Source organism: Mauremys reevesii, unplaced genomic scaffold (assembly GCF_016161935.1).
Source record: "Mauremys reevesii isolate NIE-2019 unplaced genomic scaffold, ASM1616193v1 Contig44, whole genome shotgun sequence".
Classification (NCBI taxonomy): Eukaryota; Metazoa; Chordata; order Testudines; family Geoemydidae; genus Mauremys; species Mauremys reevesii.
The window spans coordinates 390,151-407,973 of record NW_024100856.1 but is presented as its reverse complement, the minus strand read 5'-3'; the positions used below and the strand labels follow the sequence as shown (position 1 = coordinate 407,973).

General features: G+C 49.5%; 1 protein-coding gene across 1 annotated transcript; it reads left to right on the top strand.

The window, feature by feature from the left end:
• Positions 1–1,891: 1,891 nt before the first annotated feature.
• On the top strand, positions 1,892–16,006 carry LOC120394252 (killer cell lectin-like receptor subfamily F member 1). Its single transcript, XM_039518489.1, has 7 exons — positions 1,892–1,976; positions 3,766–3,858; positions 6,435–6,590; positions 6,628–6,635; positions 11,469–11,621; positions 12,337–12,449; positions 15,869–16,006. The coding sequence occupies exons 1-7, from the start codon at positions 1,892–1,894 to the stop codon at positions 15,990–15,992; spliced, it is 732 nt and encodes a 243-aa protein (XP_039374423.1). The 3' UTR covers positions 15,993–16,006.
• Positions 16,007–17,823: the final 1,817 nt, after the last annotated feature.

Genomic DNA, 17,823 nt, shown 5'->3' with positions numbered 1-17,823 from the left:
CCCAGGATCACAGAGCTTGCCAGACTGGGGGTCCCTCTACCCACTCTCCTGTCTGTGACACTGGCCAGCACCAGAGGAAGGAGCAAGACACCCACAGTTCTAGGATAACCTGTGCCCAGGGGAAGGTCCCTCCTGACCCCACTCCACCACCTCCTTCCTCCTTGGGTCTTCATCTTCTCCCCCTTGAGCCTACAGGGTTTTGTTCATGGAGCCCCCAGTGTCTGGATTGGCCTCTCTCTCCCGGGGCTCAAAGGAGCCTCTCAATCCACCTTCAGATCCCTCTTCAAACCCCATTCGCTGGGCCAGCTCCCATCACCGCCCTTTGCTCTGCTGCTACCGGTCCTCCCCCGGGGCCCAGCCTCAGTCTGGGGTTTCATGACCTGCCCTTTCATGCTACACAACACTGGTCTGGCGTCTTCCTGTCGTTACCCTTCGCCCCTCCCCACCCCCATCCCCTGCAGCCCCGCCCATCTCAGCAGTGGGTGCGGCTGGTCTTTGGGACACAGGCAGAGCCCGGGGAGTGGGAGGTGAGAGCAGCAAATGGCAGCACCCAGCATGGACAGGAAGCGCCGATCTGAGCTAGCCCACAGGATCAGAGGATGCCGATGGTGTGAACAACCCCCCTGATGCTTCTTGACCAAAGACAATTTCCTGTGAGAGGCCGTGGGTCAGGCTCATGCACACTTGTTTGCTGAAGTGGCTACAATCAATTTCCAGCGAGCTCTCTGGCTGGCTGCAATCCTCCCTAGTTTCGAACCACCTGTGCTAATTCCAAAACCTTTCCATTGACCTGCTGGATTGTAGGTCACTGATGTATAAACACTCAGAGGGAAAATCCACACCCCGCAAAACAACCTTAACTCTGCCCTCTTTGAGCCCTGCCTCAGGGTGCCACTAACACACATACCAGCCCTCTGCCCTCACACGTGCTACAGGACACGCTGAGCACAAAGCCCATGAGCGCTGTAGGACAGAGAACTTTTGGGGTCATGGTGGATGATCAGATGAACACGAGCTGCAGCCAAACAGAGCCAGTGAGATCCTGGGACGTAGAAACAGGGGAATCTGGAGAAGGAGCCAGGAGGTTATTTTGCCTCTGGATTTGGCCCTGGTATGATCGCTGCTGGGATCCTGTGTCCAGTTCTGGTGCCCACAATCCAGGAAGGATGCTGATAAATTGGAGAGGGGTGAAAGAGGACACAGGAGGATGATTAGAGGATTGGAAACGCATCCGTGTGAGCACAACAAGCACCAGCAGGAACTGAACCAAGCCGCTTCAGAGCTAAAAGCGTGAGCCTCTCTACAGTGTGAACAAGAGAGCCAGGGGCTGTACGTGGGGCTGTAACAGACCCACATCCTCTGCAGATCAGCACAGCCGGGGACACAAAACACGCCGTGGCCAATGATTTATACAGGTCCATACACCCCCCCACCACTGCTGCCCCTCAATGCCCTGGTGGGGCTGCTGTGTTTCCCAGAATGCACTGCTTCTGGGGGCTGGGCTGGGAGGTGTGGAATCGGTACCCAAGGACATCTCTGTGGAAACCATTTAGGAGCCCGCAAGTGCGGACTCAGGGCGAACTTGCATCAGTTTGACACCCGGTTCAGCAAAGCCAGCCGGGGGCCCTGACCCGCTTGTATTCAGAGCTGTTCTGTCCAACCAGTGCAGGTCTCCAGCACAGTCCAGGGGAGGTTGGAGGAGAGATGTAGCTCAGAGCACACATGCGCTTGGTACCTGCATTTCCTGTGTGGTTTCCCTTGAAGAACGGTCAGTGCTGGTGGGAGCCCTGAGCTGCACAGACCGAGTCTGAGGGCCAGTTAATGGGGTGGGGGGGCTCCTTCCCCTCTCTGAGCACCTGCTGGGAAATCAAACCAGGGCCGCGCTTGGCCAATGGAGGATGAAGAGGGCTACACGGTATTAAACCTCCGGATGAAGCAGAGACAACCAGGCCGCCCTCCGGGAGCTGGGCCCCAAGGTAAGTGACTGAGCATCCTCCCGGGGCGTCCACTTTCACAACACAGCGATTACAGGGTGCGGCTGGGGCTTCACAGTGGGTAGGTCTACACTTACCTGCTGGGTCGACGTGGTGAGTTCGACTTTTCGGACTAACTATCGCGTCTAATTTAGACGCGATAGTTCGAACTCCGGAAGCGCTCCGTTCGACTCCGGTACTCCACCACTGCAAACGGCGGTGGCGGAGTCGACCTTGGAGCTGCGAAGTTCGGTCCCGCGGCGTCTGGACGGGTAAGTCAGTCAAACTAAGGTAGCTATTTGCGTAGCTGAAGTCGTGTACCTTAGTTCGACACCCCCCGCCCCCCGTAGTGTAGACCCACAGGAGCTGAAATTTACTGGGAGTTGGCGCCCAACTCCACTGGACGGCTCTGACAGTCCCAGCCTGGGCCTTTACACGCCGCATGTCAGCGAGGGGATGAGGGAAAGCGTCTCGGGGCATGTGGATGACCCACAGAGTGAAGCACAACTCCCTGCAGCAGAGAGTGAGTGAAGATACTCCCTGTATTTCCAGTGTCGCTGCTAAGGGCTTGATCTGGCTAATACTTACTCGTGGGTGTAGGATTTCCTACTGTGAGTAGCACCATTGACGTCTGGCATTTTCTTCAGCATTGCACAGCAGGAAAGTATCAAACCGACAAAGCGCCCAGTAAATGTTAGGGCTCCGATAAATCCACCGGTGCGGTGCGTGACTGACCACCAGTAAGTGTATTTTCAGCGGACATTGAATGCAAACAATGGGATACGTTGACACTGCTGTGATAGACAATGGAAAATGCCCTGTAGCCTTATTATGAAATCTGAATGTGCATCATCATTCAGGGGGTTCCCGCAGCCTAGGATCTTAGTCTAAATGAAGACTGATGCCACATTTTCCATAAGGACGAGGTAGCCAGACAATGTTGCACCAATTTAATGTGAACGTCAGTGGTCCCAGACGTTATTCTTTCCTTCCTTTGCCAGCGAGGACTGGGGAAATACTGTAACGGATCTTCCCAGAGATTTGTTTGAATTTTGAGCTGCGTTTGGGCCCCTTTTGTGCTCACTTCCTGCAAATATCCTAACTTACAAGCTCCTGGGCAGGAATAATTGCTCAGGAAATTATTACATGCTTGGAAACAGGGAATTTTTAGGCAAATATTGGAGAAGTTCCCCAGCAAGGGGCATGGTGAGTTTCCAGTCTGCAGGGGAAGGAGATCTGTAGGGGGCAGGGGAGGAAGTGTGGCACAGCGCCATCAGGTGGTCACTGCAGGTATCTCTCTGGATGGGCAGTGGCAGGAGGGGGAGGCTAGAGAGACACCTGGGATAGGTCTACACAGGGGCTGGACACGTGTCTCCCAGCCCAGGTAGCCAGACACACTCTGCCACCTCCCAGCTGCAGGGCAGGCAGGTACCCTTAGAGCTGCAGTTCCGGGGGTCTCTGAGCGAGGGCTGATCGGCCCCAGGTTTGGTACCACGGCAACTATCAGTTTAGAAACAACACAGTGACACTGGTGCAAGTGCTGGGGAGGATCCGGTTAGAAAGGTGCCTTGTGCTGCTCTAGCTCATTCCCGTCCTCGTGGGTATTAAACTGTTCTTCAACTTTCCAATGCTGCATTCTGGGGGCACTGCCCGGAGGATGCTCCGCTGGGGCTGAGGGGGAGAACGACCCCCGGTGGGGGCTGCGCTGGCCCCAGAGGGGGGCCCATCCCCGGGTGTGTTACTGTCCCTCCCGCTGGGGCTGATGGTGTGTTACCAAACACAACTCTTCCAGGTTCCCCTCGGTACCCGCGCTGGATCTGGGTGGCCCTAGGGCTGGCCGGGGGCCTCGTCCTGCTGGGAGCGGTGGTAGCGCTGGCTGTTTGGGGTGAGTAACTCAAGGCCACTGAGGCATTTAACAGGCTCACGGACGTTATTTGTACTAGAGGGTCGCACACTTCGTAGCTTATGTCGAGCTCACTGCACCGACCAGCGGCTCCTGGCAGCCCCCTCATCCCCCATTGCAGGGACTCCCTGCAACCCATCCCCCTCCCTCATCCCAGGGGTTCATTGTCCCCCATTCTCCCCCCATTTGCCAGGCACGCTGTGTACCCCTCCCCCCATGCCAGGGGTTCTGCACGTCTCTCCCATTCCTCCCTCCCCCCACACCAGATTCACACATTGTATCTCCCCCATGGCAGGGTCTAGATGTCCCCCCACTTCTGCCTCCCCATCTCCAGGTCCCCACTTTCCCCCCCTAGGTTTGCCGCCTGGCCAGGTTTTCCCAGGATTGCCCCTTTGTTGAGGTCGCTGTCCTGGGAGATCTGCCTGGGTGCTCAGTGCACGCTGCCAGCTGTGCAGCGTTATGGGCTCAGGATCACCCTGGGTATTTGTACCGCACAGGTGGCAACCTTCCCCTGCAACCCCATCTCCACTACAAGTGTCTGCTTCCCCCCACCACTGCCTCATCCCTCTCATCCCCACTCCGCTTCCCCCCTACTAACTGTGCCTGGCAGGCTTGTATTTCTGTTAGAGGTCAGGCTACAGACAGCGTCCACACGCAGCAAGTTAAGCTGCTCTCTGTGATCTGTGCAGGGGATGCCAGAGAGACTTTCTGCTGGCAGCACCGGGTAGCCTAGGAAGCCTGATTTTCCCCTGAATCCGACTTTCCTGGGGTTCCGATTTGCACCAGAATCAGCTGGATTCTGCCCATCAGTGCCTAGAACAGTCCTGGAATGGCAGGATGGGTCGGATGCAGCGTTCCAAAGTTACCACGTTACAAACAGAGAAATGCTGCCACATTGGGTCCAGGCCCCCACCCCAGTGCAGCAGCACCCAGAGGCTCAGGCGAGATCGGGGCTGCACAAACATACCACGAGACAATCCCTGCTCCAAGGGGCTCAGAGTTCAGCTAAGCACCATGAATTCCCCCCTCCTTTCACAACCCCGCTGTGAGTCCAGCTCTGAGTCCAGTCCATGTGTGACACTTAATCGCCACCCCGCGGGTCAGATGTTATCCCAGCAGGTGCAGTTAGGAGCTTAGTACATGACATTTGTGTGAGCTGACTGGGACAGCGTCACTGTTACACTTCCCCGGCGTGTGTGACACACCCAGCCTATGTGTAACCCCTCTGCCAGGTGGTGTCACCAGCAACAAGGGCCAAGTTCAACATCTAGGGGTTCCTCTTAACAACACAAATCAGAACTGGCTTGAGCCCCCAGCCAGTAATCTAGGAAAACTAAATATCCTTGGGTGCTTCTAACATACAAAACTTCCCATGTGTACAACAAACAAAAACTTTTAGTTAAAGGGAACCCAGCATTAATTTGGGAAAACACCCCCTCCCCCCCACGATTGGTAAGTCCAAATACCCACCCCCCTGTACGCTGGGCAGTGTCCTTTGCCTCAGTTTCCCACCTTCCAATGTGAAAGTCAGATGAACAAACATGCCACTCCCTGCTCCCTCCACTGCACCCCACTCACAGCTGCCGTCCTTAGTCAGTGAAGATCCAGAGTTTAGAGGTGCAGTCACATGGGCTCCCCCCTCACTGTCGCTGCTTGTCGCTCACTGCCGCCTGACGTCTAAGAATCAGCCCCTAGACCCGCTCAGCAGTGATCTCAGCTCTAGGAACCACTGAACAGAAACAAGGACTCTCAGTTGAGTCCAGTCAGCTCTCTTTAAACACTGGAGAAGGGAGGATGCGTCTACACTACAATTAAACACCTACAGCTGGCCTGGAGCAGCTGACTCAGGCTGTGGGTCTGTAAAATTGCTGTGTAAACATTTGGGTTTAGGTTAGAACCTAGGGTCTAGGACTCTCCCCACACTAGCAGACTCCCGGCACCCAGTTTCCAGCCTAAGCCTACATACGTACATTACAATTCTAAAATCCTGCAGCTCAAACCCAAGGCAACTAACACCAACCAACCACAGATATTTAACTACTGTGGAGACATAGCTTAACACTACTGGCAGACACCACAGACAATCATAACTCTATTTTACCCATACACCAATCCTTAATGAGAGTTGGCATCCCTACCCCGTGCTTAGCAAAGTGAGGTTCAGGTTAGGGTGACCCCCTCAATCAGGTCAGGCAAAGCACAGTTCTGCTGCCCTTGACCTGCACAATCAGTAGAACAACATTTCATTACCCTGCATTCAATTTGTAACCTATCACCAGCCAAAATTGATCACTTTGACAAAGCGGGTCTGTCTGCTGAATGCCTAGCCAGAGTAGGCGTGTCTATGCAAATACATTCTGCTCCTGAGACCTTCCCCCAGCTCATCACTAGATATCAGGGGAGAGCTCATCAGACCCTGTTTACAGGTGTAGTGAATGAGTTTCTCTCTCTCTGCCCCTGGCCTAGCTGTGATGGAACCTTGATTTTTACACCCTCTGCAGGCTGGTTTTTAATCCCTACATAGTTGCCTTAGAAGTGACTGTGATGATGTTTTGAAGTTTCCCAGTTGCACGTCTCGTGTGAAGGACAGACCAGAGGAGCTACAAACGCATCAGAGAATGATGGTGCCAGAATCATCAGCAGCACTGAATGCAGCTCCTGCCTGGAGGATTTCCGGTCTCGCTTGAAATCAATTCTGTGTGAACCCCATAATGGCAGCTTGGCAGGTAACCCCGACTCCTACTGTCCCAGAACCAGGAGTCACTCTCCCTGGAAGAGTTTGCAGACTCCCTGTGACTGAAAACCCAGTCACCGTGTTAAAGGGACACTGTCAGCTAGAAATACCATGGGCTAGATTCTCATTCGCACCAAGGTCCCTTTATTTACACCACTCTGGCATTGCCATCCCCTGCTGCTCAAAAACCATTAGTCAGGCACTCAAAAATCATAAGATTTTAGAAAAATAATACTTTTGCAGTTGGGTTTTTTTTTCTCTTACTCACTTTCTGGTTTCTGAGCTTCTAGGTTGCACTAAAGTCACATTTTCAAACTTTTCTTTTTTTAAAAAAAGTGAAATTCTCACAATCCCCTGACTCCAAGAGCTGGGGCTCAAAGGAAAAAACACCAAATATAATTAAACTTGTGATTAAATGTGAGAGTTGGCAACACTGCCACTTGGGCAGTGAAAAGGAGGCTAAATGTAGGAGGAAATTTACAGTTTCCAGGGGAACACGTTTATTTTAACCAAAAACTGGAAAATTTCAACTGAAACATTTTCTGCGGTGATTTTCATTCTGAAAGAAAAAGGCAATTTTTTGGGTCAAGAAAAGTGGACAGAAAATTTTCAATCAATTCTGCTCATAACTATGGCAGGAGAACAATGTTCAGCCAGCAGGGTGATGTTTAAGTTGATGGGGGGGCGGAACGGGATGACCTTTTAATATGCTTGAATGCTTTGGGTGTCATGATGTGCTATACACCCCAAGGGCCTCTGTCTTTTTTCACTTGATCCATCGCAGTGGGTGGGTGCAAGACACATGCTGTGGCTGCCTTTGTCTGTACCAATATGGCTGGGTTACTCTCCCTTGTTGGCTGCAGTGGTGTTGTGGCCGGGTTGGTCCCAGAAAGTTAGCGAGACAAGACCATGGGCTAACTTCTGATGGTGAAAGGTACAAACTTTGGAGCTCCACAGAGCTCTTCTTCGGGTTTCCTCTGATTTCCTCCCCCAGCCCGGAAGAAGAGCTCTGTGGAGCTCCACGTTTGTATCTTCCACCAACAGAAGTTAGTTCAGGAACAGGAATTACCCAGCTTGTCTCTCTCTTTCCTTGTTGCCGTCGTCCTCTTTATCTCCACCTGTTTCACATCAGGTGTCTAGGCTGGGAGCTCTTTGTGGCAGAGATTGTCTTACTATGTGTGTGCAGTAGGGTGACCAGATGTCCCGATTTTATAGGGACAGTCCTGATTTTTGGGACTTTTTCTTATATAGTCTCCTATTACCCCCCACCCCTGTCCCGATTTTTCACACTTGCTGTCTGGTCACCCTAGTGTGCAGCGTCCCTAGCCCAACCCCAAACCCGATCCAGGGCAGGAACCTCTCAGCTCTACTGTATTTCTTTGTATTGCAGTCCTGCCTCGGGGATCGAGGACCCCTTGTGCCAGCTGCCATAAAAAAAACATCCCCAAAAGACAATCCCTTCCCCAGGGAGTGAACAGTCTAAGCACAATAAACAAGTCTCAGCCCTTCGTGCAGAGGAGCAGCAGTGACATCTAGTGGGCAGAATAATTCCCATTGCTAGAGCACAGACAATCTTAACAATAGTGTAATAAATAATACAACTGCTCGAGAGGCGGGATCCCAAAGTGCTTTACAAACCACATAGTACTTATGGGAATCATTTCCCCCACTACTGACATGCAGCCACCTCTGGGGTGAAACTCAACAGCTGTTCAGCAGCACACAACACTGGCAGACGATCTCTTAGGGGAATGGTTGAAGCAGAATCCACTCTCCTATTGGAATTTCCCAGGGCATTTGCAGGAGGCAAATTGTAGTCCCCCAAACTGTAATTTGAACCGACTCAGACCTCCACCATTAAAGAAGATCCATAGGATTTGTAATGAGCATAATGGAACCTTGCTTTAACACTCAGCTGAATCGTGACACCAGCAGAGATACAGCACCCCCAGCTGCCAGGTTGGGTCTCTGGGTTCAGTTCTGCCTTAGTCGCCCCTATTATTTGTTTCAACACTGAGTTTCCCTTGAGGTCTCCCACTGGGGCACAGACTGAGTCTGTCTCTGTTCAGCTTTTATAAGCTCACACAATCAAACCTCAAGGAACTACATTTGAATGCACCAAGCCAGAGATTCCTCCCAGCCAGTGATTCCTGCATCGAGCCCAGAACTTGTGACTGAGTCAGAGCAGATTTTTAATAAGCCCTGGTCTACATTACGAGTTTAGGTCAAATTTAGCAGCATTAGGTCAATTTAAACCTGCACCCATCCATACAACGAAGCCATTTTTGTCAACTTAAAGGGCTCTTAAAATTGATTTCTATACTCCTCCCCAACGAGGGGATTAGTGCTAAATTTAGCAAATTTGGGGGAGTATGGATGCAATTCAACGGTATTGGCCTCCACAAGCTATCCCAGAGTGTTCCATTGTGACCGCTCTGGACAGCACTTTCAACTCAGATGCACTAGTCAGGTACACAGGAAAAGCCCCAGGAACTTTTGAATTTAATTTCCTGTTTGGCAGTGGAGACTGTGGGATAGCTACCCACAGTGCACCGCTCCAAAAGTCGACGCTAGCCCCACACTCTGCTGACTTAATGTGCTTAGTGAGGATGCACACAATCGACTGTATTAAATCTCTTCCAAAAATCGACTTCTATAAAATCGACCTAATTTCGTAGTGTAGACATACCTAAGAGAGCAACTCTGTGTAAAGACTTTGAGTGAATTCTCTCCTCTCTGGCCTCCCAGCTCTGCCAGCACCTTGCTGTTCTGGCCTCCAGCGTGCCGGGCTGCTTGAGTGCTGACCCTGAGAAAAGCCCTTGCTAGTACATTGAATCTGATGGCTTTTTACTAGGACTGTCAAATGGTTAAAATATTAATTGAGATTAATTGCATGGTTAAACAATAACAGAATATCATTTATTTAAATATTTTGGATGTTTTCTACATTTTCAAATATATTGATTTAAATTACAACAGAATACAAAGTGTACAGTGCTCACCTTATATTTTTGATTACAAATATTTGCACTGTAAAAAACAGAAGAAATAATATTTTTCAATTCACCTAATACAAGTACTGTAGTGCAATCTCTTTATCATGAAAGTTGAATTTACAAATGTAGAATTATGTACAAAATATAACTGCATTCAGAAATAAAACAACATAAAACTTTAGCGCCTACAAGCCCACACAGTCCTACTTCAGCCAATCGCTTAGACAAACAAGTTTGGTTTTAATTTGCAGGCGATACTGCTGCCTGCTTCTTGTTCACAATGTCACCTGAAAGTGAGAACATTCGCATGGCACTGTTGTAGCCGGCATCACAAGATATTTACGTACCAGATGTGCTAAAGATTCATATGTCCCTTTATGCTTCAACCACCATTCCAGGGGACAGGCGTCCATGCTGATGATGGGTTCTGCTCGATAACAATCCAAAACAGAGCAGACTGACACATGTTCATTTTCATCATCTGAGTCAGATGCCACCAGCATAAAGCTGATTTTCTTTTTTGGTGGTTCAGGTTCTGTAGTTTCCACATCAGAGTGTTACTCTTTTAAGACATCTGAAAGCATGGGCCACACCCCGTCCTGATCAGATTTTGGAAGATACTTCAGATTCTTAAACCTTGGGTTGAGTGCTGTATCTACCCTTAGAAATCTCACATTGGTACCTTCTTTGCATTTTGTCAAAGCTGCTGTGAAAGTGTTCTTAAAACAAACATATGCTGAGTCATCATCCAAGACTCCTATAACATGAAATATATGGCAGAAAGTGGGTAAAACAGAAAAGGAGACATACAATTCTCCCCCAAGGAGTTCAGTCACAAATTTAATTAATGAGTATTATCAGCATGGCCGCGTGTCCTCTGGAATGGTGGCCGAAGCATGAAGGGGCATAGCATATCTGGCACGTAAATACCTTGCAACACCAGCTACAAAAGTACCAGGTGAACACCTGTTCTGACTTTTAGGTGACATTGTAAATAAGAAGCAGTCAGCAGTAGCTCCCATAAATGTAAACAAACTTGTTTGTCTTAGCAATTGGCTGAACAAGAAGTAAGACTGAATGGACTTGTACACTTGAAAGTTTTACATTGTTTTGGTTTTGATTGCAGTTATGTAACAAATCTATATTTGTAAGTTACACTTTCACAATAGAGATTGCACTACAGTACTTGTACGAGGTGAACTGAAAAATACTATTTCTTTTATCATTTTACAGTGCAAATATTTGTAATAAAAATAATAATGTAAAGTGAGCACTGTACACTTTGCAGTCAGTGTTGTAATAGAAATGTAGAAAAACATCCAAAAATATTTAATAAATTTCAGTTGGTATTCTATTGTTTAACAGTGCGATTAATCGCGATTAATTTTTTTAATAGCAGTTTATTTTTTTGAGTTAGTCGCATGTGTTAACTGTGATTAATCGACAGCCCTACTTTTTCCACAACTGTAGGGGAATCCAGCAATGTCTAGAACTAGAGCTGATACATTGTAAACCTAGTTCATGAAAAAGATGAAAATAAATGACAGTTTGATGTTCTTTGAAGGAAGCAGAAAAGTAAAAGTTCTCCCCCTCTTTTCCAATGGAGGAAAATGTTAAGAGTAAATGTTTATTTCCCCTCCAAAACTGAATGAAATCCTCGCTCCCCTCCTCAAAACCAGTATTTCCATTATAAGTCCACTCCCCCCATCAAAAAATGAAAAATGGCAATCAAAATAAAAACTTGCCTTTTGGTCAAAATGCAATTTTCCATTAAAAAACAACTTTGAACAAGCATTTTCACCCAGCCATCATTTGAATTTTCAGAATTAATGACGTCTCTGTTCCCATCTCCCCCTCCAGAGGGCTCCGGGTGCAAACTCTGCCCCAGGGACTGGCTGCTGCATGGGGACAAGTGCTACTGGCTGTCTAAAGAGCGAAAAGACTGGACTGGGAGCCGTGATGACTGCTCGGGGAAGAGCTCTCGCATGCTCGTGATCCAGAACCAGGAGGAGATGGTAACATAAAATACAGGCTCATCAAACTCCAGCTGGAGAGAGACGTGTGTGTCACTAGTTACAATCCCAGTGTAGCCTGACTCTACCCCCCTGACGTCATTTCTCCTTTTCTCCCCGTTAACCAAACTCCATACTGGGGTGTTTTCTCCCCTTCAGGGCATCTGGCTGATTAACATACTGTTCAGAACAAGAACCCCTCAGCTTTCCCACCCAAGATTTCCCAGCTGGTGCCTGCAGGTGTTTCACTCCCAGGCCCCCTGTCTGAGAGCTCAGGAGAGCCGTTCTGCACAGAGCTACTCACACAACCCCCCTACTCCATCAAATCTCACCCTGCCTTGACTGGCTGCCCTCGCAGCCCCACCAGGCCTGGCTCCTGGTCACCTGCTTCCCTCACCTGAACCTCCCAGTCCAGGGGCACCTAGTCACAGGTGAGGCTGAACCCAGGACTCCCTTAAAGGGCCAGCTCACCCCGTGACACCAAGGACTGGTGCTGGCGTTACCACGCCTGCATAGAGAGAGCCACATTTCCCTGCACTGGGACCCTGCCCGCCCAGGGGAGAGGGTGAACTAGCTCAGGTGCTGGTGGGTTCTCCTGCTGGTGTTATGGGCAGAGCCACGGAAGCTAAGAGCAGGCATTTAACGGAATCGCTAAGGGAATTCAAGCATGTTACAGGATATTCACCCCCCACAACCTGCTCTGCTTTGCACCTCACAGGATTTCATACAGGATGTTGTACAAGATGCCAACTACGTCTGGATTGGCCTTAAAGGGACACTCCCGGGGGGGAAATGGACCTGGGTGGATGGTTCCCCGTTAGATCCAGTGCGGTGAGTGCTGCCTGACGTTTACTGTTTGAGATGTTTGGGAAAAGCTCCCATTGTATAACTTGCTGATGTTAAACGTCCTACGTCGGTTTAAGGCCTGGTCTACACTGAAAAATGTTACCAGCGAAACTATGTCAGTTAAGGGTATTTTTCCTAACATAGGTGTGCCAGTAAAGGCCCTAGTGTAGCTGCAGTTATACCAATGTACCTGTGCTTATTGCAGTGTAGCTTATGCTGATCAGGGGAGCTGGCATAAGCTGTAGTGGTAGAAGCACTTGCATATGGATATAACTGTACTTATCCTTAGGGGACGCAGCTATTTTCCTCTTTCCATTGTGAAAACTGAGCATTTATTCCTGTTCTTTGTTTTCTATCTTTTAACCAGTTACCGATCCATGAGAGGACCTTCTCTCTTATCCCGTGACAGCTTACTTTGCTTAAAAGCCTTTGGTGCGGGACCTTATATTTTCCTACTTCTAATGTACTTAAATTTTTTGGTTTTTTGGTTTTGCATCTTTAGGAAAGATGCTAGAACAGGGCCTCATCCTCCCTGATTGATCTAACCTCCTTATCTCTAGCTTGCTTCTTGCTTGCTTATATATACCTGCCCCTGGAAATTTCCACTAATTGCATCCGAAGAAGTGGGTATTCACCCACGAAAGCTCATGCTGCAAAACGTCTGTTAGTCTATAAGGTGCCACAGGATTCTTTGCTGCTTTTACAGAACCAGACTAACACGGCTCCCCCTCTGATACTTGACATCTTTAGGAAGTTGCTTCTCAAACTCTTCCTTGACCTGCCTCCTTATACTTTACAAGTCACTTGCTGGAATTTGACTCCTTCCTATTTTCCTCATTAGGATTTGACTCCCAGATTTTAAAGGATGCCTTTTTGCCTCTAATGGCCTCATTACTCTGCTGTTTAGCCAGGGTGGCATTTGTTTGGTCCTCCAACTGTCTTTTTTTATTTGGGGTACACACTTCTTGAATACTACGTACAGATGTGGTCTCCTCATCTCAAAAAAGATATTCCGGCACTAGAAACGGTTCAGAGAAGGGCAACTAAAATGATTAGGGGTTTGGAACTGGTCCCATACGAGGAGAGGTTAAAGAGGCTAGGACTCTTCAGCTTGAAAAAGAGGAGACTAAGGGGGGATATGATAGAGGTCTATAAAATCACGAGTGCGATAGAGAAAGTGAATAAGGAAAAGTTATTTACTTGTTCCCATAATATAAGAACTAGGAGCCACCAAATGAAATTAATGGGCAGCAGGTTTAAAACAAATGAAAGGAAGTTCTTCACCCAGCACACAGTCAACTTGTGGAACTCCTTGCTTGAGGAGGTTGTGAAGGATAGGACCTTAATAGGGTTTAAAAGAGAACTGGATAAATTCATGGAGGTTAAGTCCATTAATGACTATTAGCCAGGGTGGGTAAGGAATGGTGTCCATAGCCTGTTTGTCAGAGGGTGGAGATGGATGGCAGGGGAGAGATCACTAAATCATTACCTGTTAGGTTCACTCTCTTCCATTGGCCACTGTCAGTAGACAGGACACTGGGCTAGATGGACCTTTGGTCTGACTCAGTATAACAGTTCTTATGTTCACTTAGCCCTGGTCTACACTACAGACTTATAACAGTATAACTGTGTTGCTCAAGGGTGTGAAAAATCCACCCTCCCATGCAACGCAGGTATCCTGACCTCCCCCCCCCCGCCCCCCGTGTAGACAGAGCTATGCTGACGGCAACGCTTCTCCTGTCGCCATAGCTACCGCTCTTGGGGAGGTGGATTATCTACGCTGATGGGAGAAGCTCTCTGGTCAGAGTAGGGAGTGTCTCCACTGCAGCGCTGTAAGTGTAGACAAGCCCTTAGTCTGAGCCTCTCTGATGGTGTTTTTAAGTAGTCTCCATGCGGCTAGGAGGCATTTTATCCTGGTAATAGCTCTGTGCAATTTCCATCCAAGAAGTGTCCTCGTGCTTGTGTGGTTCCCCTTTGTGAAGTGAAATGTGACTGTTGTGGGCTGGTTTGGTATTATGTCCCCTCCAGGGAGGCTAAATGTCATTACCCTGTGGGCACTGTTACCGGGCAGTCCAGCTCCATTCACCTCTTGGGGCAGATCCTGTGCTCCACTGGGGACTAAATCAGGAATTGCCTCTCCCCTTGCGGGTGCCAGGCCCAGCTGCTCCAAGCAGCCGTCACTGATGGGGGCTAGAAATCATCTCTCTGCATCATGCCCTGAGGTGACATTTAGTCCCTCTGCTCCAATCGCTCTATCCCCAGGCTGGAACAGTGTTAACAGGAGAGAATCAGTGACCCCCCCCACACACACACCTCAGACTATCCCCAGCTCAGTGGTGAGAGGCTTCACCTAAGAGATGGGAGACCCCTGTTCAAACCCCTTCTCCTACCCAGCTACAGGGGGGACTTGAGCTGGGGTCTCCCTTTCCAGCTCAGTGCCCAAACCCCTGGGCTTAACATTACCAGGGAGAGTTGCAGACACACAGACACCTCGTAAACTTTTACTCAGAAGTTTGAGGCACTGAGAGAGTTCAGGAGCCTCCAGGGTTTGGTGACCGCTGAGCCGGGGTTTCGTGAATCCCAGAGGGACATGGTTCTGGAACAGAGGTGCCTGAAGTGGCTATTAGCCCCTTAAGTCCCTTGTGTGAATCCAGCCCTAACGGTTCATCCAGACAAGTCCTCAGGCTCCCTGCAGTCGTCCCATTACCCAGGTCACACAGTGCCAGTTTCCTCTCACCCATCGGCCTTTGTTTTTAAAGGAAAGCCGAGATGTGGGAGATCAAGGTGGCATTTCCAATGAACAAGTACCAGGTCACCAACCCCATGAGACTCACCCTAGTTTATTCCTTGCCACAGACCCCCTCACTCAATGGTTCTCAACCAGGGGTACATGTATCCCTGGGAGTACACACAAGCCTTCAAGGGGGCACATCGACTCATCTAGAGATTTGCCTAGTTTTACAACAGGCTACATAAAAAGCACCAGTACAAACTAACATTTCATACAATCACTTGTTTACACTGACATGTAAGTACAATACTTATTTCCAATTGATTTATTTTATAATTATATGGTAAAAATGAGTCTGCCATTTTTCAGTACTAGTGGCTGTGACAACATTTGTATTTTTATGTCTGGTTTTGTAAGCAAGTTGTTTTTAAGTGAGGTGAAACTTGGGGGTACGCAAGACAAATCAGACCCCTGTAAAGGTTGAGAGCCACTATCCTGACTCATCTCACATCCTGGGACGTCTTCTCCACTGACGCTCTGCAGGAAAGTTACAGAGAGGAAGGACAACGCCAGAGCCAAGCTTCCCATTAGAGTGAGGGGACGAAAGACTCACCCATGGGCCTTTCCTTGTTACAGGGACCCACCGTGACACTGACTCTCTTTAACTCTGCAGCTTCTCAGTCTCAGGCTCTGCTGCTGGGAACAGCTGCGGGTGGATAAGAGGCACCCAGGTTCTGTCTGAGACGTGTGATGCTGAGCTTCAATGGATCTGCCAGAAAGAGGCTGCCGTGATATAAACAGTGGGGCTGAGGATCCGCATTTGTGTATCTGTAACGTGAAGTACCCTGTGTTTAGTCTCATGGGTAGGGCCCTACCAAATTCACGGTCCATTCTGGTAAATTTCAGTCATGGGATTTTTTTTAATTTAAAATGTCAGTTTTAGCTATTTAAATCTGAAATGTCACCGTGTTGTAACTGTGTGGATCCCATCCCAAAAGAGGGGCATGGGGGGGGGGTCTCAAGGCTATTGTAGGGGGTCACGGCATTGCCACCCTTATTTCTCTGCTGGTGGCAGCACTGCACAGCTGGGCTCCCAGCCAGAAGCTGCAGAGCTTTCTGCAGCTGGGGGAGGTTCCCAGAAGTGGTTCTGACCTGGCCCTGGGACCGGCCTGTGCAGGGGAAAAGGAAGTCCTGTCCCTCCTCAGCATGGCTGGGACTAGCAGCTGGAGCCCGGAGCCTGGTAGGAGCCCCCAGCTGGGGCTCCCCTCGCCTCACCCCTCCCCGGTTCCAGGTCCAGTGCTCGGAGCTTAAAGGGGCCTTGGGCTTGCTGTGGGGGAGAGGGAGTTTCCCACCTGACCAGTGTCCTGGGCAGTTGCCCACATCACCCACAAGGTTGGCCCTACCCCCATACATGCCACCCTCACTTCCGTGCTGTTGCTGGCAGCAGTGCTGCCTTCAGAGCTGGGCACCAGGCCAGCAGCCACCGCTCTTCGGACCCCCAGCTCTGAAGGCAGCGCACAAGTAAAAGCGGCAATACTGCAAAAGATGAAACAAAACCAATAGCCAGATATTACAGGGGAGACCAATTTCCCAGTCCATGATGTGTTTTTCCATGGTCATGAATTTGGTAGAGCCCTACTCATGGGGGCAGAGCAGAACCCCGGGAGACGCTGGGACTCAGGTGCCCCTCGCAGTCACAGTCCCTCCCCTCACTGGGCTGGGGCTCTGGAGTGTAATTTATAACTGCCCCAAACCTGCAGTAAGTTACTCCCTGGGCTGCTTCCCGGGGTACCCAGGGCTGGGAAGCAACTCACCACCTCCTGCCCTTTGCCTGAGGGAGCCTCGTCTGTGCCTGCCAGGGGTCAGCTCCCCAACTCCACTGGCCACACGCATTTGCTGCTGGGCCTGCAGTCAGCAATAGGCCCACTCTGCCCTCAAGCCCTCTGAGCATCCCCCTGGTGCGTCTGTCCCCTGGTCACTGGCAGTATTCACAGATCTGCCATTTCCAAAGGAACAGTAACCCTCCTCTCCCAGCTTACTAGCTCCACCTCAGATCACTGCTCCACTTAACACACAGCACTGATGTCTGTTCATAGTGAAATCACACATCAGTTTAATCAAGCCAAGATTCAATTAGAAGTGATGGAAACAAATGGTTACATATCAAATAAAATCGTAATGTGTTTAGAGCCTAGACTTATTTAAAAAAAGATATTCTCCTGTCTAACCAAGTCCTGCTCACCCAAAATCCTTGCAGTGCTTTCAGCCAGGCAGACCGTGACCCTTCTTTCATGAGACCTGTGTACTGTCAGTTTGTCTCTGAGGGGAAGGATCCAGCATCTCTGCACATCAGGACAGACCAAACCAATCCATTGTCTTTACGCTTAAACAGGACAGATGGAGACACACACACCCCTGCTGTTAGTTTCTTCCTGTTTCTTCCTGTAGATTTCCTCTTTCGTGGATTTTGCAATCTCTCATTTTGCACCTGGCTCAGTGCGCAAATAGGCATCCAGCATCAGGCACACAATACACAGCTGGCTAGACAGGGAGGTAACCTCAGTTACCACCTGTCTGAAAGGAACATCTGAGGTATATCCAGTGATGAGCTGCCAAAATATTAACAAC

Bases quoted from the DNA above. Each gene is read 5' to 3' on its own strand.
- LOC120394252 (XM_039518489.1), top strand. From the start codon at position 1,892: ATGGAGGATGAAGAGGGCTACACGGTATTAAACCTCCGGATGAAGCAG. The intron at 3,859-6,434 runs GTGAGTAACTCA...GATGTTTTGAAG, and splicing joins GGTAGCGCTGGCTGTTTGGG to TTTCCCAGTTGCACGTCTCG. The intron at 11,622-12,336 runs GTAACATAAAAT...TGCACCTCACAG, and splicing joins TCCAGAACCAGGAGGAGATG to GATTTCATACAGGATGTTGT.